This window comes from Propithecus coquereli, unplaced genomic scaffold, assembly GCF_000956105.1.
Source record: "Propithecus coquereli isolate 6110/MARCELLA unplaced genomic scaffold, Pcoq_1.0 Scaffold294, whole genome shotgun sequence".
Taxonomy (NCBI): domain Eukaryota; kingdom Metazoa; phylum Chordata; class Mammalia; order Primates; family Indriidae; genus Propithecus; species Propithecus coquereli.
Window position 1 is genome coordinate 3,585,139 of NW_012148552.1, and position 25,548 is coordinate 3,610,686.

Sequence of the window (25,548 nt, forward strand, 5' to 3'; positions counted from 1 at the left end):
GTGCCGGGGCTGCCCCTTCTCAGGCTGCCTTGGGGACACTCAGTTCAGCTTCCGCATGCGTCAGTGTGGAGGGCAGAGGAGCCCCTGGCACGCCGACGACAGGCAGTACAACAGCGGGGCCCCCGCGGCACTGCAGGTGAGCACTGGCCGCCTCTCTGCCTGCCCCCGCCCTGTTCTAGGGGCCCCACCAGGACGAGGCTGGAGCGAGAAGCCCCTTCGAAGGCCTGGGCCCGGGTGGCAGGGGAGGCACTGGCCAGGCCCACCTGCCCTGCAGGTCCAGGCACCGTCCTCAACAGGGGTGGGCCAGCTCTTCTGGCGACGCACAGGGGCCCCTGGAGCTTTTGGTTTGCACCGCGCGTCCGTGGCTGGGCATCTGCGCAGTTGCACAGGGTGCAGCTTGATGAGCGGGGCCCTGTGTGGGCTGGTTCCTTCTGTGTCAGCAGGGTGTTCCCTGCAGTGGGGTGGTCCCCCCTCTGAGCCAAGGACCTAACCCAGGGACGCCTCCACCCTGGTGGGCAGAGGGCAGGCCCCAGGGTGCAGGGACATCAGAGCTGCTGGTTCTCCAGGCTGCTCTCCTCAGCAGCCCCGGCCCTGCCCCTGGGCTAGCAGGGTGGTCTGGGGGGCAGGGCCTGGCTAGCTCTGTGCTCTGTGCTTCCAGAGGGAGCCTGCGCACTACTTTGGCTACGTGTACTTCAGGCAGGTGAAGGACAGCTCTGTGAAGAGGGGCTACTTCCAGAAGGTGAGCTGCTGGGCACACTGGGGGTGCCGCTGAGAGGCAGGCCGGGAGCCCTGCGCCTCCAGGAGTGCCCACCCTCCTGCTGGGCCGGGGTGGGGTGCCACTGTGCCCAGCTCTCCTTGCAGCCCCTCTGGGGACTGGGCCCCTTCCCTGCCCAGCATGGGGCCCGAGGCCGCTGTCTCGGCCCAGGACGTTCCTGCCCTCACTGCTGGCTGTAGCAGGCGCTCATCACACCTTCAGGGATAGAACAGCTTCATCCTTGAACTCAGGCACTGAAAGTCAAAGCTGCTTGGCCCCTGGGGCGATCATTCCAGAAATCTTGGCCACCATGTATGTCACTCTGAAGGCCCCAGGGTCCAGCCCCACCCCGCTGTCATCTAGGGGTTTCCCTTCCCTGTGAGGCAGATGTTGGGTTTTCTTCTGTCTAATAATTCTGGGGTCTGAGTTGGGCCGTTCCTGGGGCAGCCGTCTGTCCTGTGGGGTTGGTGGGATGTGAGCTTGGCTTCAGGGGTCCCCGAGCCAGGCGCCCTCTGACCGGCCCTGTGGCCCTGCAGTCTCTGGTGCTGGTGTCCCGGCTGCCCTTTGTCCGGCTGTTCCAGGCCCTGCTAAGCCTGATGGCCCCCGAGTACTTTGACAAGTTGGCGCCCTGCCTGGAAGCAGGTGAGTGGCCGTCAGGCATGGCTCTGCTGGGCTCTGGCAGGCAGCTTCTCCTTGGGCAGTGCTCCTGACGCTGGCCACCTGTGTCCACAGTTTGCAGTGAGATTGACCAGTGGCCAGCCCCTGTGCCTGGGCAGACCCTCAACCTACCTGTCATGGGAGTTGTTGTCCAGGTGAGGGCCAGTCGGCTGGGGGGCGGGAGCTGCAGGTGCACCGAGACAGCCCCTCCCTCGGCAGCTGCCCCTTCCTCCTCAGGTGCGCGTCCCGTCCAGGGTGGACAAGCCTGAGTCCAGTCCTCCACAGCAGCGAGACCAGGAGGTGTGAGCTGAGGCGGGGGCCGAGGCTGAGTGGGGGGGGCCCCACCTGCCCCACTCCTGGGCCCGGTGGCACCTCACCTGCCTTGCTGGCCCACACTGCGGGGTTGCCAGACCGTGTCTCAGTACAGGGCTGGGGCTCCCCATCCTGCCCAGTGCTCGGGGGGAGGCGTGCAGGGCAGGTGCCACAGGGCTCTCCTTGGGCGGTTGAGAGGTGCTGCTTGGGGCCTGACCCCCTCCCTCCCTCAGAACCTGCTGCCAGCCCCCGTGGTCCTCACCAGCGTCCACGAGCTGGACCTGTTCAGGTGAGCCCTGTAGGGTGCATGTATGTGTGTATGTATGTGGTGTGTGCATGCATGCACATGTGTGTGTATATGTAGGATGGGGTGTGGGGGGTGTATGCATGTGCGTGGTGTGTTTGCATGTGTGTGGGTATGTGTATATATGTGTATGGCATGTGTATTTGTGGTGTGTGCATGCGTGTGCATGTATGTGTATAGTGTGTGGTATATTGTGTGTGTTGTATGTATGCATGTGTGTGGGTATGTGCCTATGTGGGGTGTGTGCATGCATGTGGGGTGTGTGTGTGTTGTGTGTATGCATGTGTGTGGTGTGTTTGCATGTGTGGGGTGTGTGCATGTATGTATGTGGTATGTATGTGTATACATGTATAGTGTATCTGTGGTGTGTGCATATATATGCATGTATGTGTATAGTGTGTGGTATATTGTGTGTGTTGTATGTATGCATGTGTGTGGGTATGTGCCTATGTGGGGTGTGTGCATGTATGTGGGGTGGGGTGTGTGTGTGTGTGCATGTGTGTGGTGTGTTTACATGTGTGGGGTATATGCATGTATGTGTGTGGTATGTATGTGTATATATGTATATGGTGTATCTGGTGTGTGCATGTGTATGCATGTATGTGTATAATGTGTGGTATATCGTGTGTGTTGTATGTATGCATGTGTGTGGGTATGTGCATATGTGGGGTGTGTGCATGTATGTGGGGGGGTGTTGTATGTGTGCGTGTGTGTGTGTGTGCATGCGTGGCCATTTCAGGGCGGGGCTGCCTGGAGGGACCACTGGTGAGGAGCCCAAGGGACAGTTCTGCAGGGAGAATTGTGCAGACAAGGAAACCAAGCCCAAGTGTCTGTACTCAGAGTAAATGGGGACGGTGGGCAGGAAGGTTCTGGAAGGCAGGTGGCAGGGAGAGGGAGACATTCGAGCCTGAGGCTACCCTTCTCTGCCTCTGTGCGTGAGTCTGCAAGGGAGCTGGGCTTTGAGACCGTCCTGCTTTGAGCTGGGCCCTGCAGGAACCAAGGGCTGAAGGCAAGGGGCCAGGGCCCAGGGTGACAGCAAGGGTCTGGGTGTGGTGTCCCATCAGGGTCAGCGGCCCCCACCTGGGCTTCAGGGCCACTGCAGGACTGCCGGCCCCTCCCAGGCAGGGTCCAGGTTGAGTCCCCCGTTCCCAGGGCCAGGCCCAACACAGATGGACTGTCATGGTGGCCATGGTGGCCTGACATGTACGTGTGTCTTCAAATGTCCTCGGCACCATCTTCCCCTGGGGCGGTGCCCCGTGTTCACCAGAGCCGGGTCCCAGCCCAGACTGTGCTGAGAGGGCTGAGCTGGGGGGAGTGGGCAGGGGAGCAGGGCCACACGCACACGCGCGGGTTCCCCTCCGCACCCGCCTGACCCCCGCCTGACCTCCCCGACTGCCCCTGCCCGGCGACAGGTGCTTCCGGCCTGTGCTCACCCACGTGCAGACGTTGTGGGAGCTGATGCTCCTCGGGGAGCCCCTGGTGGTCTTGGCACCCTCGCCCGACGTGTCCTCGGAGATGGTGCTGGCCCTCACCAGGTACCGCCTTGCCTGAGCCCCAGGCGGGGGCACTGGGCCGTCCCGTGTGCCCAGCCGCCCCTCACCTGTGCCCTGCCGCCCTCCCCCGTAGCTGCCTGCAGCCCCTCAAGTTCTGCTGCGACTTCCGCCCCTACTTCACCATCCACGACAGCGAGTTCAAGGAGTTCACGACACGCGCGCAGGCCCCGTAAGTGCGCGTCCTCCCTGCCTGCCCATGCCCGGCCCCGCCTCCCCGGGCCTGTCTCTGCCTCTTCTCTTCTCTCTCCGTCTAGACCAAATGTGGTCCTGGGAGTCACAAACCCTTTCTTTATCAAAACACTCCAGCACTGGCCCCACATCCTCCGGGTTGGGGAGCCCAGGATGTCAGGTGAGGGTCCTGGGCAGGTGCTGGTGGGGGTCTGGAGCCTCATGCCCTGTGGGATCCGGGAGGGCTGAGCCTGTGGGCGTGGCCAGAGCTGCAGGCCTGACCGGGCCACTGGGCACCTCTCGCAGGGGACCTTCCTAAGCAGGTCAAGCTGAAAAAGCCCTCAAGGTTGAAGACCCTCGACACCAAGCCAGGTCTGTGCTCCCCTCGTGCTGGAGTCCCCTGTGCCGTGGAGGGGGCCGTCTTGCGCTGGCAGGTCTCCTGGGTGGGACAGTCAGGCCCGACTACCCCTCCTCTTCTTCCAGGGCTCAGGCAGCAGGGCTCAGTCCCTGGGGTGGGGGAACACTCCCTTCTCTTCTTCTGTGGGACTCTGTGTCTGGGGCCGGGGTGGGGCGAGGTGTGCGGGTGCAGGGGAGGGGCTGCAGGCAGATGCGATGCCCTCCCCTCACCCATCCGTGGGCCATGGGAGTGCAGGAGCTCAGGCCCCGAAGGGCAGGGTGCCAGCTCTGCCCTCCCGCCAGGCCTCTACACCTCGTACACGGCCCACCTCCACCGGGACAAGGCGCTGCTCAAGCGGCTACTCAAGGTGCAGGCTGGTGGGGACAGGGGCTGGGGACACAGGGTGCCCGGGTGCTGTGAAGGCTGCCTGGGGCTCAGCCCCCCGCCTCCTGCAGGGTGTGCAGAGGAAGCGGCCTTCGGACGCACAGAGCGCTCTGCTGCGGCGGCACCTGCTGGAGCTCACGCAGAGCTTCATCATCCCCCTGGTGAGGCCCGGGTGGAGGGTGGTGGGCAGGCAGGGGGCCGTGGCCCCAGGCTCACTGCGCTTCCCCCCAGGAGCACTACATGGCCAGCCTCATGCCCCTGCAGAAGAGCATCTCGCCCTGGAAGGTGGGGGTCCAGGTGGGGGCCTGGGAGGGTGGAGTTGCACCCCCACCCCAGAGGAGGGAAGGTTGGGGACGGGCGCCCCCGTGGAGCGGAGGGGGCAGGAGGCTGTGGGTGCGTGGGAGCTGTCGCCAGGGTGTGAGGCCACCGTGCACCTGACGGAGAGGGTCTGGAAGGATCCCCAGAGGGGCTCAGGGCCTCCACCCTAAGAAGGGCCGTCCTGGTATCTGTCCCAGGCAGGGTGGGGGCTGGGGTCTTCAGAGGTGCAAGGGGTGTGTCTGGGAAGTGTCTGCAGGGCCCATGAGGCTGTGCCCCCAAGTGCCGGCTCACCTGGCCTGTCTCAGACCCCCCCGCAGATCCGCCCCTTCAGCCAGGACGACTTCCTGCGTAGCCTGGAGCACGCGGGGCCCCAGCTCACCTGCATCCTCAGAGGCGACTGGCTGGGTCTCTACAGGTGGGTGGGCCGTGGGTGCAAGCTGCCCGTGCCCACCCCAGCACGTGGGGTCAGCCCTACAGCCGCTGCCTCTTGACACCCACAGGAGGTTTTTCAAGTCCCCCCATTTTGACGGCTGGTACCGGCAGCGGCACAGGGAGATGGCCCAGAAGCTGGAGGCGCTGCACCTCGAGGCCATCTGTGAGGCGGTGAGGGAGGCCCGGGTGGAGGACCCAGCCCAGGCCCAGGGCGGGGGGCGGGTCAGGGACCAAGGACCTGCTGTCGTCCCTGGCAGGACATCGAGAGCTGGATGAAGGACAAGTCTGAGGTGGAGGTCGTGGACCTGGTCCTGAAACTGCGGGAGAAGCTGGTGAGACGCCTCCCAGCCCTGCCCTGCCTGGCGAGTGGGTGCGCCTGCCCCTGACCGCGGCTGCCCCTGCAGGTGCGGGCACAGGCCCACCAGCTCCCCGTCAAGGAGGCGACGCTGCAGCGGGCGCAGCTGTACATCGAGATGGTCATCTGCTCCCTGCCCAAGGACCTGCAGGCCGTCCTGTGCCCTCCCTAGGACAGGGCCGAGGTGCACGGTCCCAGGGCCGAGGTCTGGCCGGGCCTCCCGCTCCCCGGCGGCGGTGGCCCCCGGCCAAGCATGAGCTCCCAGGCCTTGGCCCCCCGCCCAGGCTCGGGGCTCCCCTCCCTGCACCACCATTGTCCCAGCAGTAAACGTGACATTTGGAACCACAGCCTGGTCCCTGACTACTGGGGGGTTATGTGCTGGCAGAGCCTCCCCTCCTCCTGGGTCCCACCTGCCCTCCACAGGCCGCAGGCCAGGGGCGGGGCGGGCTGTGAGCCCTCGCTGCTCTGGGCACATCCACCTCCTGGTGTCCATCTGCCCGAGCCCACACGAGGCGTTTGATGTGTCCTTTAGCCCCAGCGGGCTGCCCGGCCCAGGACAGAGGGAGGCAGCTGACAGGCCCCTCCTCGCACAGCCCACCTGCCCGTCTTGCCCACAGTCACTGGCGTGGGGGGGGGGCCCCGCTCTGCAGTAGGGAGCTCTGCCCACCACCCTGGCACCCTTCTCGGCCCCACCTACCCAGGGCAGTGGTTTAGAGGGGTGGGTGGGCAGGGCAGTGTTGAGCCTAGCACCCCTGCTGGGGGAGCAGGCTCCGCCCAGCCCTTGGAGGGTCCACGGCATCGTCCCGGTTCCTGCTCCCGAAACACCCCACCTGGCACCAGCCTGGACACGGACAGGTGCTCTAGTGGTCCCCTTGTGTCCAAACACCCCACATGCAGCCTGACTCTGCCTCCCCAGCTGGAACCTCCATGGCTCTGTAGCCTCAAGGTGCAGCTGAGCTCCTTGGTGAGAGATGAGGGTCCCTAAGAGGTGCCACTTCTGGGTCATATTGTCCGCCTTGTGTGATGCCTCCAAGCACTGGGCCTAGCAAGGTAGGGGGCTGTCTCCGTTCAGCACATGGTGACAGCACTGTCAGGGCCCGTGGGAGGGTGGACATTTAGGTGTGGACCCAGAGCTGCAGCCAAGCCCCAGCTCAGCATCACCCCACTGAGTGCTGCGGGTAAGTATCCTGGCGCTCAGACCCTCAGACTCCTTATCTGAAAGAGCAGGCCCCGTGCGGATGCCTGACAGGGTAGCTGCTGGGAGGGCCCGTCCGTGGAGACTGAGTCTGTGCTCTGCAAGGCCTGGGCAAGGCGCGGTCCATCCCCCTGAGCCTGGGTCCTGGTGAAACACGCGCTCAGGGCTGGGGGAGGGCTTTCCTTTTCTGCTGAAGCCCCCATCCGGTCCGAGGCACAGCCCTCATTCAGTGCGATTCCGGCAGGTGTCATGGGCTCGTGGGTTCTCACTGGGACTCCCTAGACCACATCCTCCAGTGAGCAGAGGTGGCCGCTGACCACTTTCCACGCTGGGCTTGGCTGAGTGCCGGACACAAGCCAGGTGTCCACGTGCCTGGTACTGTTCTCAGGACTTTGTACATGTGGCCTTGTCCACCCTGACCATGGCCTAGGGCAGCCTGCCACTGTCCCCGTCACAGGCACAGGGTGATGGAGGGGGGCAGGTGAGCCCAGACAGTCCGGTGCAGGGTCCAGGACACAAGCGCAGGCAGCCAGAGTGGAGGCAGATGGAAGTGGTAAACCTGTCCTTCGAAAGGGCCAAGCCGAGAGCCTGGGTGAGAATGGAACTCAAATGCGGCACCAGACGGCCTGCCCCTGACTGGCACTGAGGGGCCGGCTTCCCTGTGGAGGGGAGGGTCTCTAGGGGGTTCTGCAGAGCTGCCACCATTTTGCGGTGTGGCCAGCTGAAACACTGGCCCGCACAGCTGGGGCTGAGGGGACGGTGGAGGTCCTGCCACTCGCTGCCCTCAGTTAGGACCCTTGGCTAAAACCTGCACAGGTGGGGCCTTCCCAGAGTGGCTCATCCTTCAGGCCACTGGGGGCGGGGCTCGGGGGGAAGGGACACTGGCAGGGTGGGCAGCATCCAGGGCTGAGGGGTAGAAGCAGGAGGGAGCCTCTTCCGGAGGGCCTGGCGGCCAGTGCAGAAGAAGCAGAGTGGGGGCCACAGCCCAGGGTGGATGGGGACCTGCTGGCTCCATCCTGTCCCCCAGATGGCCCCCTTGCCTACCCAGGGTCAGGTCAGCTCTGAGCAGTGGAGCCTCTGTCCCGTGTCCTGGGCAGGGTCATGGCCTGACCCCCCCCCACACACACCCAGGCCAGGGACAGGCAATGAAGGGGGAGGAAGGGCCGCAGGGTGGGGAGGGGGCTGCTGAGGGGCAGGGGCCACAGCCCTGAGAGGCTGGAGAGGGCTGGGAGCAGGCCTGGGACGGGGCCAGGGAGGGGCTTGGGTCGAGGACATCTGGGGACAGATAGCTCTTCTCCGTCCAGCTTCCTGCCTTCTATTTAAAGGTTCCCTTTTAGTCTGGAATAGTGGCCCTCCCACATTTTTTGGTTTATTAAATTGTCTTTTTGTGACACAATGCTTGTCTTTTCACTTCCTTTTTGGATAAGAGCTGGCAACCCTGTCTGACCCTGGTAATTGTGGGGTCCTCTGCGTGGGGAGATTGTGGTTCAGGGCCCAAGGGGGAAGCCTGGGGCTGGAAGAGGCCCTGCTGCGTGGGGCTGGGGGAAGGCAGACTCAGGAAAGAACTAAGCAGTGACTCGGAGCAGTTCCTCAATGGCTCCATCTGTCTGGCTGGGGGAGTTCTTGACGACTGGGGGCAGGTCTCCAGGGCGGAGGAGCGCAGGAGGAAGCACACACATCTGCAAGGAGCGGGCAAGTCTGGGTGGAAGGTGGGTCCCCAGGGAGGGAATGTCCCTGTGTGTGGGTGAGGGCTAGGGTTTGGGGAACGGTCCCAGGTCCTCCCTCAGAACCAGGGCATGGGGGTTGGGAGGCCAGAAGTGGGGCCAGCTCAAGCCCAGGAAGTGGAACCCCAGGGGTGGTGGGTCCTCAGGTGCTGCTGGGGGTCCAGGAGGTCCCAGACTTACTGGGGACCAGGGGTGTGTCCTGAGGGCGTTGCCAGGTGCCCTCTTTCTCCAGGAGGTTGGGGGTGCTGAGACTTCTGGAAAAGGGTCAAGGGCCAGCACGCCCAAAAGTGGCAGAGGTGTGGCCGGCCTGTCCCTAGCCTGGCGGTGAGGCTCTCCTGCCCCACGCATCTCGGAGAGAACACGGGCACCCGGAGGACCCTCCTGCGGCCTGCGGGAGCGCGGCTCTACCGAGAGCTCCGAGCTGCCCTCCCGCCTGGGGCGCTCCTGGGGTGGTGCCCAGGCCGAGGGGCATCTGTGGGCGCAGTCGCTCCGGGACAGCGGCGGGGCGGGCAGGGCGCTGCCTGGCGGGAACCCGGGTCTGAGCCCCGGCCGAACCTACCCGCGACGCGGCGCGCCCAGGCGGCCGCCGGGCCCCGAGAGGTTGGGGACGCGGGGAGCCCCGGCCCGGCCCTCCCTCCCGCGTCCTCCCCGCCCTCCGCTCCCCCTCTCCCCGTCGGGGGCGGGGCCGGCAGCTCCCGCGCGCTCCGGCCCCTCCTCGGCCACACAAAGGCCGGTCTCCATGGCAGCAGCGCGGGCCAGAGCGCAGCGCCGAGCGCGGCCCGGCGCCATCGAGCCTCGGCGGCGGACGCGCAGGTACGGGGCTCGGGGACGGGGCCTGCGGGGGCGTCGCGCCGGTGGGGGCTTCGCCGTCGGCGCCGCTCCGCCCCGGCCGCCGCGCCCGGGCCTGGGGACCTTGGGACCTGCGGCGGCTGCCGCCCGGAGGGCTCCGCGGGCCTCGGCCGCCGTCTGCCTGCGCGTCCGGCGGGGCCGGGCCGGGCCGCTGCCGCCCCACGCTCCTCCGGGCCCGGCGAGGCCTGCGGCGCGGGGGCCCGGGAGACGGCCTGGCCGGGCTGGGGCTCCGCGTCCTGCTGGAGTCGCGTGGGATCCCTCCCGGTTCCGGACCCACCCTCTCCGCCCAAGCCCCCCACCTCCGCAGCCCCCGAGATCCGCGCACCGAGGGGACATCGGCCCCGATGGGCAGGAGCTCCGCGCCCCCAGCCCCAGGCTGAGCCAGCACAGACGCTGGCCTGGCGGGGCTTTCCGCAGGGGGCCGGACGCTGTCAGGCCTTGGCAGTCCCCACGTCCCCTGGGGCAGTGTTCGGGTGGTGGAGACCAGCACCCAGGACCTGGTGAAACCCCATGCCCTGGGCCTGCTCCTCAGTAGGGTCTCCTCTGCAAACCCAGGTGTGATTCATTGGCGCGTTATCTGGGTGGACACCCTGAAACCCAGGAAGTCTTAGAACTGGGGGTGAGGGGTGGGGAGGTGCTCAGCGCTTCGGCCTTGCCTCTCTCTCACCTGCTGGCGGGCACCTCCACGAGCCTCTTCCTGCAGGTAGCTGTGCTCTCCTGCTCCTCTGTGGTCAGGCTACTTGGTGGAATTTGGGGGTCCTGCCTCCCCTATCTGGGGGTCTCAGCTCCAGAGCCCTGGAGTTTCCTGCCACGTCACTTGACTCCTCTTCCCAGCTCCTTGGAAAAGGAAGAAAGGCCTGTGTCCACTGTGGCCTGTGGCAGAGATCAGGACGGGCGGTGAGGCTGGGCCCCAAAGCCAGTCCAACCTTCTGGGGCCTGGAGGGCTCTCTGGGCCCTCACCTGCCCAAGGAGCTCCTCCTGAATGTCTAACTTCAGGTCCTGTGCCTTGAAGCACAAGTCTGTGTGGCTTTAAAACACCCCCTCAGGCGCCCTGCGCAGGGCCAGGAGAGTACAGCTGCCCAGAGTGGGGGCTCTTGGCCTGACCCCTGCCCAGATGTTGCCCTGGCAGGGAGGGAGCAACTGGGGAGCTGGACTGTGGGGGGAGGAGCTCTCCCTCCCCTGCCCCAAGGTGAGGGTCCCTAGGAGGGTAGGATCAGCACCGCAATTCCCAAAGAAGAAGGAGCTGCTGGCGGCCCCTTGCCCCCCCCATCAGAGGAGTTGGGGGAGGCCTGAGGTCTGGCCAGGGGTTCCTTGCCCCAGTAAAGGAGGGAAGTTACTGAGAAAAACAAGGGTTTGGAATGCGAGTCCCCCCTCCCCCACGGGCCGCCTGCCAAGAAGGAATTATTTTGGATTATCCAGCCGTGTCCAGCCACCCGAAGGGGGAGAGGGATCCACTTCCGGGGCCGTGAGTTGAGAGCCCCAGGAGGGAGGGACAGGCAAGTCTGGGCAGCTCCACCACCTCCTGCAGCGGCTGCTCAGACCGGTTGGGGGCAGGGCAGGGTGGGAGGGGATGCGTCACCTTTGGGTTGGCCCCAGCGGGCCCTGCCCAGCCTGGAGTGGGCCCAGGTCCCTCCGGAGGGACAGGAGGAGCTCTGGACCCAGCCAGGGGACCCCCTTCTCCCCCAGAAGCCCCACAGCACAGACTTAAGGCCTCCAAGGCCACCCTCCAGACCCAAGTTCAGGGATACACCTTGGGCAGGTCACTTACCCCCCCCAACTACCTGCCAAGTGAGGAGAGCTGAGTGGGGGGGGGGGAGCATGGGTCAGCCGACGGATGGGGGGGTATGTCAGAGTGAGCACCCCTGACTCACTGACCAGCAGCCGACTGATAGACATGCCCCAACCTGGATGTGGCACCTGTCGGCCCGTCTCACAGGTGGGGAGGCTGCGGCCGGAGACGCTGTCAGGTCAGCCCCCGAGGCCAGGCCCGCACGTGCCTGAGGCCATGTGCCCAGTGGCCTGCATGGGGACCATGTTGGGGAGGCCGAGCTGGCAGCTGGGCCCGAGTGCAGGAAGCCCAGGGGCTTGGCCCCAGCCCAGGCCAGCGGAGCAGAAGGGATTGGATTGGAAGGCACTGGGGTGGGCTGGCGGCCTGGGGAGGGGTCCATATGGCACATGCCCTGTCCCCTGCCTCATTCCCGAGTCCGGGGGCCAGAGCCGACGATCCCCCTGGGGTGCTGGGTGTAGGCAGGGGGTGCCCTGGCCAGGAGAGGCTGGGCGTCCGTCACCCCCCATGCTGTCCCTTCTCTGAGCGAGGCAGGCTGCGCCGCGGTGCCAGGCGCGGTCTCCCCAGGAGCAGAAGTGCGGTCCCTCTAGCTCAGCCAGGCCTCCCACTTGGCCTCGAGGGTGTGGGGAGGAGTTCTCTTACCTATGGAGGCCTCCTGTACCCAGAGCCTGCCCGGGACATGGGTGTGGGACAAGGTGGTGAGCTGACCAGGACTCGAGCCCAGCCCTGGCCTGTGAGGGGCCGGCCTTGACCACCCTTCTGCAAGGCGGTCAGGTTCACTGGGGGCTGGCTGGGCAGAGCCTCTCCCCTGGGGGTGGTGGCTGTTTGCGTTTGGAGTGGGCTGTGGGTGGGGTGGGGCTCATTGCAGGCTGTGGGTCAGTGGCTGTAATTGGCTGGGGGGTGTGTGGGGGCTTGCGGGTGGCTGCCCCTGGCTGCCCTCCTGATTCCAGACTGCACATGGTTCCTCTCCTTTCTTCCCTTCCGTAGTTTCACATCCCCTGGCACAGGCTCCTCCGAGGACCCCGTCCCCTTTCTGCTGACCAGGGGAGGACGTTGCCCAGCCACAGCCACCCTAACCCCAAGCCAGGCCTGGGCATGGCGGCCCTCTGGGCCTCGCTGCCTTCTCCCGGTCAGGCAGAGCATTTGAAGGGACTGGCTGGGCCCCTGCCGTCCTGTCCCAGTGCGACACCCACCCTAATGGGTCTTCCGTACTCTGCTCTGCGGAATTCGTGAGCCTGTGACGGCCATTGATTGGACCCAGGCCCCAGGTGGAGCCAGAGGGGCCGCGGACGGCAGAGCAGGCTGTTGGTGGGGTTACCCTCAGGTCTGCCCCCACCCCCATGTCTGTGCCATGGGGAGGAGCCTAGGGCCGGTCAGGGCCTGGAGTCGGGGTTCTGTTTCCCATCTCTCTGGCCCCACGTCTGTGGCTCAAGGACACCCCCCGCCACCCCCTAGACTGACTGAGGTCACACCTGAGCTGTTTGGTGTCGCGGTTTGGTTTACCAGGTGAGGGAGGGGCTCGCCCTGGGCCAGGAGCAGGGGCGCTGGGACAGGGCAAGACTCAGTTCACAGACCCTGTCTTCCTCAGACCCCTGAGGGCTCACGGCCTCTGAAACCCGGCAGTTCCCCATTCGGGTGCCAGCTGAGTCCAGGCACAGGGGCCTGCGGCTGGGAGACGGAGGCCGCGTGGGTGCAGCCTCAGTTCTGCCAACAGTCCAGCGGCCTGTCCTGGGGCACTCATGTCAGGGTGCAGGGATCAGGCGCTGGGGTAGGGCTCCCACCCCTCTGGCACAGCTGGCCACAGTCCCCATGTGGGGCTCTGGGTGGAGAAACACAGGGTCCAACTCAGATGTCTGTGCTGCCCCAGCTGGGCCCCTCCTCAGCAAAAGCAAGAAAGAGGAAAGGCTTGATGTCAGTCTTTAGGGAGGCCACCTGTGTCAACACAGCCCCCTGGGGGGCCAGGCAGAGTGTCTGCTCCTGTGGCTGGGACAGTTCCTGCCTGCTGGCCCTGTGCAGGGCTGGGGCTCTTCCCAGGTGGCCACATGCTGGGGCCAGACCGGGCACCTGTGGGCTGGTGACTGGGGGTCCTCCCAGGTGCTGGGGAAGGGGCTGGAGGCCAGTGGTGGCTCCTTTCCAGGCAGCGTTGAGAGCTTCTCAGAGGAGGTGCCCACTGCCCTGCCCGGCCCTCAGCTGGGTGCTCAAGGCTGAGGCAGTTCCCAGGGGCCTGTCCCTCGGGCAGCACAGGTGGCCTTGGTGAGAGGGCACTTCATGGCTGGCACTGTGCCCACCTGGGACCTGAGCTCCATCCTCACCTAGGTCCTCACTTTGAATCTAGGCGAGCGCCGGGGGTCTGAGGATAGCCCAGACGCAGGAGCGTGTTCCGTCTTGGGAGTCAAGAGGCCTGAGCACACGATTCCCAGGCCCCAGCGTGGCAGGGGGGCCACAGCTTGGCAGGATGGTGGGGAAGTTGGGGTGACCTGAGCCTGGGAGGTGGGAGCTCTGTGGGTCTGCACCATCCCCAGGTGTGTTCAGAGCTGCGCCAGTGCTCTCTGGGGAAGATGGTGGCTACCCCCAGGGCAGGGGGAGGAGGGAGCCCAGCTGGGCCCCCTACCCAGCCTCACCCGCTTGACACCAGGGCCACCCCTGTCCCGCCCAGGGAGTGGGAGAAGCTATTTTGAGTTGAGCTGAGCTGGGCAAGCTGCCGGGAGAGGGGCAGGTGGTGGGAGGGAGGGGCCCCAGCAGGACCCACCCTTCTCCTAGCTCAGAGCTGCTCCCCAAGGTTGGCCAGAGAAGTTGGGGGCTTGGCCTCCCCAGCCACTCTTGGCATCGGGCCCGATTTGGAGACTGCCCTGAGAGACCTCAGGACCCAGAAAAGGATTTCAGGGTTGGGGTGGGAAGACGGGGAGACCCAGGCAGACCTGCCCCACCCCCAGGCCCAGCATGCTCCCTGGAGGTCTCCCCAGTTCAGCATCTAGACCTGGAGGCTCCAGTGGCCCCTGGCCAGACCCGGACGGACGTGTCCTTGCTGGCAGCTCCTCCACGAACTGGGCCAGGCCTCCGGGAGGGAGCTGGTGCAGCGTCGCAGGGAGGCTGCCGGGCACCCCCCACGCAACCCCACCGCATGCGGGCATCACCTCCCACGCATTGCCCTGCCTGCCCTGAGCATTTCCTCATTGGGGAATCCGAGTCCCTCTGCCCAGTGCCTCCCTCAACCTGTACTCCAGGCCTGCCCAGGCCCCCAGAGCACAGCCTGTCCCCCTGCCCCGCTGTCATGCACACGGGCATCCTGGGCTGACCCAAGTCCTGGAGTCTGGGGTCTCTCCCTCAGGCTCTTTGTCTTGGGGACAGACTCTGGGTCTGGGGTGAGACCCCTGTTGGCAGGACTCTCCCATCAGCACCGCGACGAGTGTGCCTATACCCGTGTGGTCACGTGTGTCAGTGGTGTCTGGCACACAGGCTTGGCGCAATGCCCCGAGCTAATTGTGGGGTTCAGCTGTGATGGGGGAGGCGGGGCTGGGGTGACCGCCGAGGCGCTGACAGGCTGACACAAGCTGACGACAAGATTACAGGCCTTGCTCTCTCCTCGCTTGCTGGGGCCCTCGCCATCCGCCCCCGTGCCCACCCCCGGGGGTGGAAAAGGGGCTCTGGGAGTTGGTCCTGGGCCAGCTGCAGCCACCATGATCCCCTGGCTGCCCTGGCCAGCAGCTGCCAGGACTTGGTCTGTGACCTGCCAGCTGTAGGGGGTGAGCTGGAGAAGGGGGAGACGTGTGTGGGCAGTTCAGGGTGGGCTGCGGGCAGGGAGGCAGACATGGGCACCGGGGTCTTGTTGCCGGAAAGGCTTAGGGTTGGAGTCTGACCCCCAAATCCCACCTCCCATTGCCCCTCGGTGACCGGACAGCTGTCTGAGCGCCCTCCTCGTCCTGATGAGCTGGTGGCCCCTGGCAGTGGCGACAGGCCTCATTTTTTGTGCCCTGAATGCCTGGCAGTGCCCGCTGCCCCCTCAGCCTCCCTGTCGAGTGGGGGCTCCTGACCTGAGGGACTGCCGTGTAGGGAGGGGCAGGGACAAGGAGGGAGTGGGGTGGCCAGGGAGGGGGCCGCAGCCATGTCCAGGGAGGATGAGTGGTGGCTGGGGCCCAGACGGGGGCTGTTGGGAGGAGGGAGGTGGTTCCGCAGGCGTGTGGGGAGGGTGCCCCGGAGCCAACTGGATTCCACTTTCTGTCCAAGGGCCTGAGAGGCCCCGAGCCCTGGATGTGCCAGGTGGGCTGTGGCCCAAGGGAAGGCTGAGGAGGGCCATGAAATTGGGGGAGGCAGTGATGGTAGGGCAGCTCGATGGCTGGCATCATGGGGGCCCCGGTCGCAGGGCACCCACATGTGTGGAGGCTGCAGGGGGCACAGCGGGAGGGGCTGGGGCAGACACCCTTCGCTTTGCCAGGTGAGCCCACCGGTGCCTGAGTGCCAGGCGGCCTCAGGCCTCAGACTCAGGGGCTGGGAGGTGGCTGTGTGCAGCTGGGGAAAGGTCACCCCAGGGAGGCAAGTGGGGGCTATGGCTGACCCAGGCCAGGGCAGGGTGACAGGGAGCACCCTAAGGCATGCTGCAGAAAAGCCCTGGGGCTTCTTGGGGCACACCCAGGATGCTTGACTGGTGACCTCATCACTGCCAACAGCCAGGGGTGACTTTTCCTGCTGGGACCCAGAGTCCAGACTGCAGGGGAGGGGGACCCAAAGGGAGGAGCCAGCCTCAGGAGCCCGCGCTAGAGGCTGGTGACAGCCTCTACCTGGGAGGTGTCCTTGGCCCGGATTCCTGGGGGAGCTCTCGGGCTGACGCAAGGCTGGGGCTAGGAAGTCAGACTGTTCCTGGAGCCCCGCCCTGCCCTACCCCTGCTCCCAAGTCAGGTTGTGCGCAAAGAGCTCAGCCTCTGCCGGGGTGAGTCTGGCCTCCACCCTGGGTCTGGGGTCATGCGTGATTGGCAGCTAGGTTGGCGGGAGGAGTCCTGGGACCACCCGAGGCAGGGGCGAAGTGCTCACCTTGCCCTTTACTTGGCCGGGAGGACTCAGGTAGGTAATGGCCGGCCGAGCACTCCGCCCTGCCTGACGCCAGGTGAGCGCTTCCAGGGGAAGTCTCCCTGGGCCCACGTGACCGTCGCCACCGCCGTCATTGTTACTCCGAGTCAGGCTCCCACCCACCCGGGGCGTCCTGGGGTCCCCGGGCCTGGCGAAGCTGGTCCGGAGAGCCGGAGCCCACGTGCTCCCCGCCAAGTGCGCGCGGGGCGCAGGGGCCGACAGGTGGGGCGGCGCGCCGGAGTCACCGGGAGGGCGCGGGCGGATGACCGCCGAGCTCAGGCGCGCCAGTGGCAGCGGGCAGCGCCCCCGGCCCAGCCCCGGTGCTCCCGCGAGGAGCCGCCGCCGCGTCCTCGCCCCCCGCCCCGCGCCGTCCTCCCTCGCGGTTCCCAGGTAACCCTCCTGCGCTCCCCGGGGAGCCTGGCGGCGGCGGCGCCTGGGGAGGGCGCTCTGCCTGGGAGGAAGGGGGCCTGGGCCGTCCTCACCGGAGGGGGCGCCCGGCCTGGCGCAGGTCGGTAACAGGCTCGGAGTCCCACCCAGCAGATGCCCCTCCCCGGCCCGCGAGCTCTAGGGGCTGAACTCTGACCCGAGCCACCGGGCGGGTGGGGGCGGGGCTGGGGACGGAAGGCCCCTCGCATGCGCCGGGGGCCCGCTGGAGTCCTCCGAGGGGCGCGCCCGGGCGGGGGCTTCGGGCGGGCGGAGGCCTCTCGCGCTTGTTGTGAAAACAGCGGAGGCTGGAGGCTGGGATTCGCGCTGCGCTGCCTATTTGCTTCTTCCGAGGCGTTCCAGGCGCGGCCGGTTGCGGATTTGCACGCTGGTCGCCAGCCGAGGCCCCGCCCCCGGCGGCCGGTCGCGGGTCTCCCGCTTCTCTGCAGCCCCCTCCCGGGCGGGGCAAGCCACTCTCAGAAGCCCCTTGACCTGTCCTGGGGGGCGCAGCCCCCACTTTGCCAGAAGCGGCCTCTCCCCACCTTGGGGGTCCCTAGTGCGGGGCCTGTCTCCCTTCCAGGCCTTTTTTTTTTTTGAAACAGAGTCTCACTCTGTTGCCCGGGCTGGAGTGCGCTGGCCTCAGCCTAGCTCACAGCAACCTCACGGGATCCTCCTGCCTCAGCCTCGCAAGGGGCTGGGACAACAGGCACTCACCACCACACCGTCTAATTTTTTCTATTTTTTAGTAGAGACGGGGTCTCATTCTTGCTCAGGCTGGTCTCCGACTCGCGAGCTCAAACAATCCTCCCACCTCAAACAATCCTCCCACCTTGGCCTCTCAGGGTGCTAGGATTATAGGCGTGAGCCAGTGCGCCTGGCCCTCCCAAGCTTTTGACCCCTAGATGGGGCCTGCATAGTGCTAGGACCCCCCCCTCACAGGCAGGGGTGGAGGGCTGTGCCTACCTATCCCCACCGTCGCCTGTCCCCACCTGGACCTCAGCCTGGGATTGAACTGTCCTTTCCTCTGTGTCCGCCAGTGCCTGGGTGTCCTTCTTGGTCCCTGTCCCTGCCTGAGTGCCTCTGCTCCCCAGTCCCAGCCCTGCCTGGTGCCCCCCAGCCCACAGCCTGTTGGCCTGGCCTAGCGCAGCCCCAAGACTGAGACTTTTCCTGCCCCTGGGCCTGACTGCTTTGCGCTGATTTGATTTTAGCATTCAGAAATTGCTCAATCTATGTTTGCTTGAAAATACTGAAAAGAATCCCCAACTTTGCCCCACACCCCAGAAACCTCCGCCAGTGGGGCTGAGACCTGGGAAGGATGAGGGGTGCTCAGAGCAGGGCCAACAGCTCCCAGCCTTTGGCCTAGTCCTTCCGCTGCAGACGCCTGTTCACCTTTTCCTGGTGGGGTGGGGGTGGGCAGAACCCGCCTGTTCTAGGGGCCTGGCGGCTGCTGGTTAAAAAAGGAACCTGCGGAGGGAACTTGGAGGTTAACCAGCCGGAAAGGGGTTCATGCTGCTTCTACTCAGTCTGAGGCGTGGGGGAGACCCAGAGCCCCTGGCCTGCCACTGCCCCTCAGAGTTCTGGGTGGGGGATGAGACACTTCTGCTGTGTTGGAAGCCCGGGGACTGGCCGCGGGGCCCCTGCTCAGTGCACCCTCCCTTCCTGGTTCACTGGGCTGTGACCCACTGGTGCCCACCGGTCCAGAGCCGGTGTTTAGGCCTTGCTCACAGAGGGTCAGTCAATGAAGACCACAGGCCTTAGAGGGTGAATGACAGTCCCTCCAGCGCGGGGTCCGGGAGGGCGTCTCAGGGTTCCGAAGAATAGTAGGAGTTTTGCAGGGAACAGTAAAGCAGACGCTCACGCAAACCTCAAGGCAGCCGTCTGAGGTGGGACTAGTATTACTTCCAGGCTACACATGGGGAAACCGAGGCACAGAGCAGCTTTGTAAATAGCCCACATCACCCATCTAGAAAGGGACAGAGTGAGGGTTTGAACCCAATAGTCCTGCTTCAGAGTTGGGCCTTGAGGCCACTGCCTGCTTGCAGCCCTGGGTGGGTGACCACTGCCACCAGTGGTGGGGCTCTGCCATGGCCTGGGGGGCCTGTGGGCTGGGAGAGGGACCTTTATCTGGAGTAGCTGGGAGGGACCCTCCTTTGTGCAGGGAGAGGGTGTCCCTGGCTAGAGGCTGGCCTCCCTTGGCCTTGCCCACAGCAGACCGCCCCCCCAGCCTGGGTCAGGGAAGGGTGCCGGCTTGGGGTGTGCCACGGGGAGAAGTGTAGGGGCTGGACGAGGCTGAGGGAGCAGGCGCAGAGCACACAGAGGCTGGGAGCTGACCCTTTGGGGTGGCAAAGGGAGCACTGTGAGCACTGTGCCACCCCCAGCGCAGCCTCCTCCCTCACTGGCTGCCCCCAGGAGCGCGGGCGGGTCCAGCTCTCAGGATGCGTCCTCCCTGCGGCCTGCAGTGCCCTGTGGTTTGGCTGCTGAGTTTTCTGAGGAGCATCCTTTTGCTCCTCTCACAAGGCTGTGCTGAGTTTCCCCCTCCCAGCCCCTTGGCCAGGTCACCCCCTCCCTGCTCAGCATGGAAGCGCCGTCCCCAAGTGCCGGTGTAGTGCATGCCACCCCTCCCGCCTCACTCCCGCAGGTCTCCCTTGGACGCAACCCTGGGTCCAAGCCTGTCCTGCCGTCCTGCTGGGGGCGGGTGGGGAGCACGCAGGGGAGCACGCTGCACAGGGCACGCGGAGGGTCCTGGTGGGCCTGGTGGGACCTCTGGCCCCTGACCCAGCCGGGCTGGGGGTGGCCTTGCAGTGGCCCTGCAGCCGGAGCAGGGTTCCGTGGCTGAGCCTTGGTTGGGGTGGTCACAGCCGGCCTGGAAAGCTGAGTCCTGAGGCCACGTGGAGCCAGAGGAGTGGGCTGGGGAGGAGCCATAAGTACTGTGAGGTGCGCTTCTTTGTGTTTAGACAAGTAAGACATGTTTTTTTAAAAAGTTACTGTGCTGTCGCGGGCCCCTCCTTCCTGCCCCCAAAGTTTGCTGTTTTTAATTTAGATTGAGGGCTTCAGGCCCTCAGCAGTTAACCCGTGTGGTGATGTGCGATGTCCACACAGGCCACCACCTGCATCTGCCACGTGGTTTCCAGCGTCCTCAGTGGGTGCTGCGTGGGTACCAAAGTTTCACTACAACAAACCACATGCCTAGAAGTGCCTTGGTCTGTGCCTGCCTGTGGACGTGGGGTTCATCCAGAATGGGTGGGTGCAGTAGCAAGCACCACGCTACAGTGTAACATTCTCCCGGGCTGTTCCTGAATGAATTCATTTAGTCCTTAAAACCCCTGGGGGTAGCTCATTGTTACTGTCACTGTCTCCCTTCCACAGATGGGGAAATGAGGTACAGAGAAGTTAAGTAACTTGCCCAAGGTCACACAGCTAGTAAGTAGCATTTCAGGGTCATGGGTGTGCCTATTTTCAGAAAACAATTTTTATTTTATTCGGAGTAATATATGTAACTAGTCTAAAAAGGCAGACAGTACCAATAAACTTGGCCCTGAGCAGAGGGGAGAGGGGTGTGCCAGGCTTGTGTTCTGGGAAGACCATGTGAGCCGTTTGCCCTTGGCTAGGGCCCTGGAGGTGTCTGAGGAAGGGGCTCTGCGGGGAGGCCAGGTGGGGTCCTGCAGGCTCTTTCTCCCCCCCCACACACCAAGGGGGCGCAGAGGGGACCGGGAGCCAGGCCAGGCTCCAGGTGTGACCCCTGTCTCTCCTTTGCCTCCTAGAGAATCTTGATGCCGGCCTGGAGCAGAAACTGAACTGGACCACTGGAGCTGCGGTGAGGGGGCTGTGCCCACCTGGGGAAGGCCGTGGGTGGCTGGACCGTGTAGACAGTGAGGCTGGGGGTGTCTTGAACCACCCTGAGCAGTGTCCTCGAGGCCCTGTCCAGACAGGTTGCTGCCACACACATCCCTCTGCACCCCTCCCGTGGCCTGTCCCCAGTGGACACAGAGGTGGCCTGGTGGGGGGTCCAGAGCTCAGCCCAGCCCCAGGCAGGCGAGCGTGACCCTGGCAGGGGTGGGAGCCTCCTTGTCCATGGGGCGCTGTGGGGCCCCCAGTTCTCTGAGGCCAGGCTTTTGTTCAGGTGGAGCCTAGGTCAGCGTGTGGGCGCTGGGGCGCTGGGTTCCGGAACATCGCAGCTGGGAGTTTGGGGGTGGTGTCCAGCAGGCCACAGTGGTGTGGCTTCTTGAAAGTGCGCCTCTGAACTTCAGCCAGGAAGGAGGCCGCCCGGTGCCCCCGAGGAAATCCCCACAGCCCTGAGTAAGTGGGGGTCCCAGGACAGCTTCAAAACAGGAAGCTCCTGCTGCCCGCCTGCCCTCCTGTTCCAGGAACACCGGCAGCAGGAAGCTTAGCTGGCTGTGCCTGGCGCCTCCTGCATGGCTGGCCTGAGCTTTGCGGTGGTCACGGGTCATCCTTTGCTCCTGGGCCTGGCCAGGCAGGTCACCTGAGGCTGTGTCTGTGTAAGCAGCAGGGAGCTGCCACCTGTGGAGCGAGTCCCAGCCCTCCTGCCTGCCACTCTGGAAGGCCTGGGCTCGCTCGGCAGCGGCCTGGAGCCCTGTGGTATCTGGGCCAGTGTGGTTTTCCTTGCTGGCACACGTGGTATTTATTGAGCACTTAGGGTGTACCAGCCCTGGGGGCACCTGGGCCAGGACAGAGATGGGCTTCCGCACAGGGGGCTCAGCCCGGTTGCTGTGTACCAGGAAAGGCTGACAGAGGGGTGGAGAGCGTTCTCTGTGCAGTGCCCTGTGGGTCAGGAGGGGGAGGCCCACACACGGGAGGTGCAGGCCGGAGCCAGTGCAGTGGCCGGTGGGGCCCAGAGCCAGAGCTTTTCCTGAAAGGTGGTGCCCAGGGTCCCCCTGATGGATCCAGGCCTTGAGCTCTCGTGTGGACGGGACAGGACAGGACGGGCAGGGAGAGGGTACGTGGCTCCACCCGCTCTGGCTGGGCCCCCGCCCCCGCCCCCGCCCCTGCTCCGCCCGGTACATTCCATTCATTCCCCACTCGCAGTTGGGCGGACGGGAGCAGAGCTGGGTGAGCCTGGGCCTGGGCGTGGGCTCAGGCCCTGCTGGGTGGATTTAGGGGTGGGGGCAGCCGGGCCTGCAGGGGGCAGCCGAGGCCCAGGCCCTTCTCATCCTGGGGAGGGCCTGCCAGGGTGACTGTAGCGGGTGTGGGGAGTGATCTGGCCCCTCCTAGGGCACCGGGCTCTGAGCAGAGTCTTGGGGTCACTGGCGTCCCAGCCCTCGACCCTCCACTCTCCTCTGGACAGGCAGCTGAGCCAGAGAGAAGGACCCTGGGTTGGGCAGGAGCCCCCTCCCCCAGGATCTGCCCCAGGGTCCTGAGGGGCTCATGGAATCTTCCTGCCTCTAAGGCCACCGTCTTCTCCCCAGTCTGATCACCCCCATCCTGGTGAGGCCTGGAGTCGCGCTGGCTCCTCCCTCCCTCCCGGCCCTGCTTTGGGCTACCTGCACCTCTGCCCTAGCACTGGCGGCCTCTGCCCCACCAAGCTGCCAGGGCCCTCCCGGGCCCCTGTCTCCCACCTTCTTGGTGGTGACCTCTCCCGGTGGCTGCTGGCCAGTGGGCACGAGGGGTCCCTAGGGTGTGGGCAGGAACCGGGCTCTGTCACCCGCGTGCTGGGTGGGGGTTCTGTGCAGAGACAGGAGCTGCCTGGCTGAGGGCACCTCCCCCATGGGGAGCCGGAGGCCAGCCAAGCCCTGTGTTTCACACGGTGACCCTGGGTGGGAGGGTTTTGTCTGCTGGTTGCTCTAACTAAGCTTCCTCCAGAGGTCTGAGGAAGCTTGTGAACAGTCGGAACAGAGGGATGCAGGATGGGAGTGGAGAATGGCCACAGCCTGGCTGGGGGCGTCCTAGGGGCCTGAGCAAAGAAGGAAGCGGGTTTGCCGGGAGGGTCACAGGGTCCATGAGAAAAAGCCACCCCGTTCCGATAAACGTGGCCTCACCCAAACCCGGGGCCCAGAGGTATGTCTCCCTTGGCTCCAGAGCAGGACAGACAGCTTCCCCCCGCTCCCAGGTTGCGGAAGTGCAGTGGTCAGAGGCTGTGCCGCCCCCACTGCAGGTCAGAATCCCAGCCACCGACCCGGCGGCGTGGCCCTGGGCAGGTGACTTCCTTTCCCTGTTCGGCAGTCTCTTCTCCCGAGAAACAGGCCAATGGCAGCAGCTCCACGGGCTGTTGCAGGCTCAAAGGAGAAAGTCCATCGAAAGCACCCGGGGCAGAGCCTGGCCCGAGGCCCGTCCCGGGGAGGTGTCGGCCGCCGCCGGGTGCACACAGAGGGTTACTGGCTTCTAATGTTTTCACCTTGTGGCCTGTTCTTTCTGTACTGAAAATTGTTAAACAGGCAGTGGGAAGGATTGCTTTTCCAGGGGATCAGAACGGTGCAGGGAGGTGAGGCTCAAGGTGTCCTCAGAGGCTGCAGCCCCTCTGGGGCACAGCGTTGGGCCGTTTAGGGAGTTGGCAGCTGGGAGCTGGCGGTGGCTGCCCCCACGCGGCACGTGCCGTGGTAGGGCTCCCCACTCACAGGTGCGCTCAGCTAAGGTTACGGAGGATCGGGAGAGGGCAGCTGTGGGGGAGACCAGTGCAGGGGACTCTGCCTGGGACAGAGCAGGGTCCCCAGAGGGAGAGGGGCATGGGCCACCTGGAGGTGGGGGTGCTGGAGGCAGAGCGGCCCTGCCTGCCGCTTGCTCCTGAGTCTCCGTGATGCTGCTGCCCCATAGTTGGGGAGAGGGGCCACACGGGTTCTGGTCCACTTTGGGGGCCTCAGATCTTCCTGTGGTTGGGGGTGCTGAGCCCGGCCTCACCCCTCCCAACAGGTCTTCCCTCATCCACACGGACACGGGCACAGGCCCCGGAGCAGCTCGCGTCCACGCAGGCCGCTCGCTCAGTTAGACAGATGCACGCACAGACGTGGCCTGGCCCAGCCCCACAGGCGGCCTCCCTCTCTGAGGCCTGGCGGGTCCAGAGCTGCTCACGGCTCCTGGAGCCTCGTCCCAGGGCCTCGCCTCCCCGTCCCCACACCCCAGGCTCTGCTGGGAGGGCATGGGCGGGTGAGGAGGGTGGGTGGACGCTGCTGGCCCCTGCTGGTTCACCCGGGGGAGGGGGCCTGGCGGAGACCAAGGAGGCTGGGGGTGGGGCCGCCAGGGAGAGCCCTGGTGGCAGGTGGGGAAGTGGGGCCAGGCTGTGGTCAGAGCGGCTATGGCGGCAGCGGGTGTCAGTAGTGTGTGCACTTGCTGAGCTGCGCTTCCCCTCGCTGCCAGCTGCGTCTCTGTTTCTCTGCGTTCCACGCGTGGTCAGCGCCTCCCCGACCACCTAGAGCTCTTGGGGTCACCGGGTTGGGGGCACATGTGTAAGCACCCGGGAGACTTCCTGGAGGTGCGGGGGCTTTGGGAACCTGGAGCTGGAGGCCAGGGCACCGTCTCCCTGGGTGGTCCTGTGCTGGGCAGGGGCCGTGGGTTGGCCCCGGTCGTAGGTTAGACTACAGGGTGAACTTGAGAAGGGCTGGGAAATGGTTTCCTTCACGATCTCCAGAGAGGAGAGGGCATGAGAAGGCCGGAAAGGACTGGGCGCTGGGTTCCCCAGTTTGTGGGGGGCCTACCACGCTCCCAGCCCGTGTTCTGGTCATTCGGGACAGGGGCTGGGCGGGGGCTGCCGGAGAGGGCCTCGACCGAGGGTTCTCTGGTCCGGGCGCCCCTGACCCTTCTCTCTTCCCACAGGGTGCAGGGGGCAATGGCACTGCTGCTCTGGGCCCTAACCCTCCTGGGCCTGGGGGGCGTGGGCGTGGGCCTGCGGCCCCGCAAGCTGGAGTTCTTCCGCAGCGAGACGGAGCTGAACCACCTGGTTGTGGACGAGGCCTCGGGGGTGGTGTACCTGGGGGCGGTGAACACGCTCTACCAGCTGAACGCCGACCTGCAGCTGGAGCAGCAGGCAGCTACGGGCCCCGCCCTGGACAACAAGAAGTGCACGCCGCCCATCGAGGCCAGCCAGTGCCACGAGGCCACGCTGACCAACAACGTCAACCAGCTGCTGCTGCTCGACCCGCCCAAGAGGCGCCTGGTCGAGTGCGGCAGCCTCTTCAAGGGCATCTGCGCCCTGCGTTCCCTGAGCAACATCTCCACACGCCTCTTCTACGAGGACAGCAGCGGCGAGAAGTCTTTCGTGGCCAGCAACGATGAGAGCGTGGCCACGGTGGGGCTGGTGAGCTCCACGGGCCCCGGCGGCGAGCGCGTGCTGTTCGTGGGCAAAGGCAACGGGCCGCACGACAACGGCATCATCGTGAGCACCCGCCTGCTGGACCGGGCCGACGGCAGGGAGGCCTTCGAGGCCTACACAGACCACGCCACCTACAAGGCCGGCTACCTGTCCACCAACACGCAGCAGTTTGTGGCTGCCTTCGAGGACGGCCCGTACGTCTTCTTCGTCTTCAACCAGCAGGACAAACACCCGGCCCGGAACCGCACGCTGCTGGCCCGCATGTGCAAGCAGGACCCCTACTACTACTCCTACCTGGAGATGGACCTGCAGTGCCAGGACCCCAGCGACGCACAGGCCCCCGCCTTCGGCCTCTGCCTGGCGGCCTCCGTGGCCACACCAGATGCCGGCAGGGTGCTCTACGCCGTGTTCAGCAGGGACGGCCGGAGCAGCGGGGGACCCGGCTCAGGCCTCTGCCTGTTCCCGCTGGAGGAGGTCCACGCCAAGATGGAGGCCAACCGCAACGCCTGCTACACGGGCACCCGGGAGGCAGCCCGGGACACCTTCTACAAGCCCTTCCATGGCGAGATCCAGTGTGGCGGCCACGTGCTGGTGCGTGTCCCATGCGTGTCCTCAGTGC

General features: G+C 65.6%; 2 protein-coding genes across 9 annotated transcripts in view; both read left to right on the forward strand.

The window, feature by feature from the left end:
• Window positions 1–5,981, forward strand: part of DENND6B (DENN/MADD domain containing 6B) — a 12,280-nt gene extending 6,299 nt beyond the window's left edge. Inside the window, exons 4-20 of one of the 5 annotated variants that reach the window (XM_012648767.1) lie at window positions 24–136; window positions 659–739; window positions 1,291–1,396; window positions 1,487–1,566; window positions 1,649–1,711; window positions 1,957–2,012; window positions 3,440–3,562; window positions 3,654–3,749; window positions 3,835–3,929; window positions 4,055–4,120; window positions 4,448–4,512; window positions 4,601–4,690; window positions 4,761–4,814; window positions 5,153–5,262; window positions 5,348–5,450; window positions 5,537–5,611; window positions 5,684–5,981. In XM_012648767.1, the coding sequence (XP_012504221.1) occupies window positions 24–136; window positions 659–739; window positions 1,291–1,396; window positions 1,487–1,566; window positions 1,649–1,711; window positions 1,957–2,012; window positions 3,440–3,562; window positions 3,654–3,749; window positions 3,835–3,929; window positions 4,055–4,120; window positions 4,448–4,512; window positions 4,601–4,690; window positions 4,761–4,814; window positions 5,153–5,262; window positions 5,348–5,450; window positions 5,537–5,611; window positions 5,684–5,806 (1,499 nt within the window). In that variant the 3' untranslated portion in view covers window positions 5,807–5,981. Of the gene's footprint in view, window positions 1–23; window positions 137–658; window positions 740–1,290; window positions 1,397–1,486; window positions 1,567–1,648; window positions 1,712–1,956; window positions 2,013–3,439; window positions 3,563–3,653; window positions 3,750–3,834; window positions 3,930–4,054; window positions 4,121–4,447; window positions 4,691–4,760; window positions 4,827–5,152; window positions 5,263–5,347; window positions 5,451–5,536; window positions 5,612–5,683 lie in introns of those variants that run through there. The other 4 variants (XM_012648765.1, XM_012648769.1, XR_001137678.1 and 1 more) reach the window with 4 other exon arrangements.
• Window positions 5,982–7,389: 1,408 nt separating this feature from the next.
• PLXNB2 (plexin B2) overlaps window positions 7,390–25,548 on the forward strand; it is a 31,420-nt gene continuing 13,261 nt past the window's right edge. Inside the window, exons 1-3 of one of the 4 annotated variants that reach the window (XM_012648771.1) lie at window positions 7,390–7,421; window positions 20,434–20,486; window positions 24,434–25,520. In XM_012648771.1, coding sequence (XP_012504225.1) covers window positions 24,447–25,520 — 1,074 coding nt within the window. In that variant the 5' untranslated portion in view covers window positions 7,390–7,421; window positions 20,434–20,486; window positions 24,434–24,446. Of the gene's footprint in view, window positions 7,422–9,292; window positions 9,367–16,049; window positions 16,113–20,069; window positions 20,093–20,433; window positions 20,487–24,433; window positions 25,521–25,548 lie in introns of those variants that run through there. The other 3 variants (XM_012648770.1, XM_012648773.1, XM_012648772.1) reach the window with 3 other exon arrangements.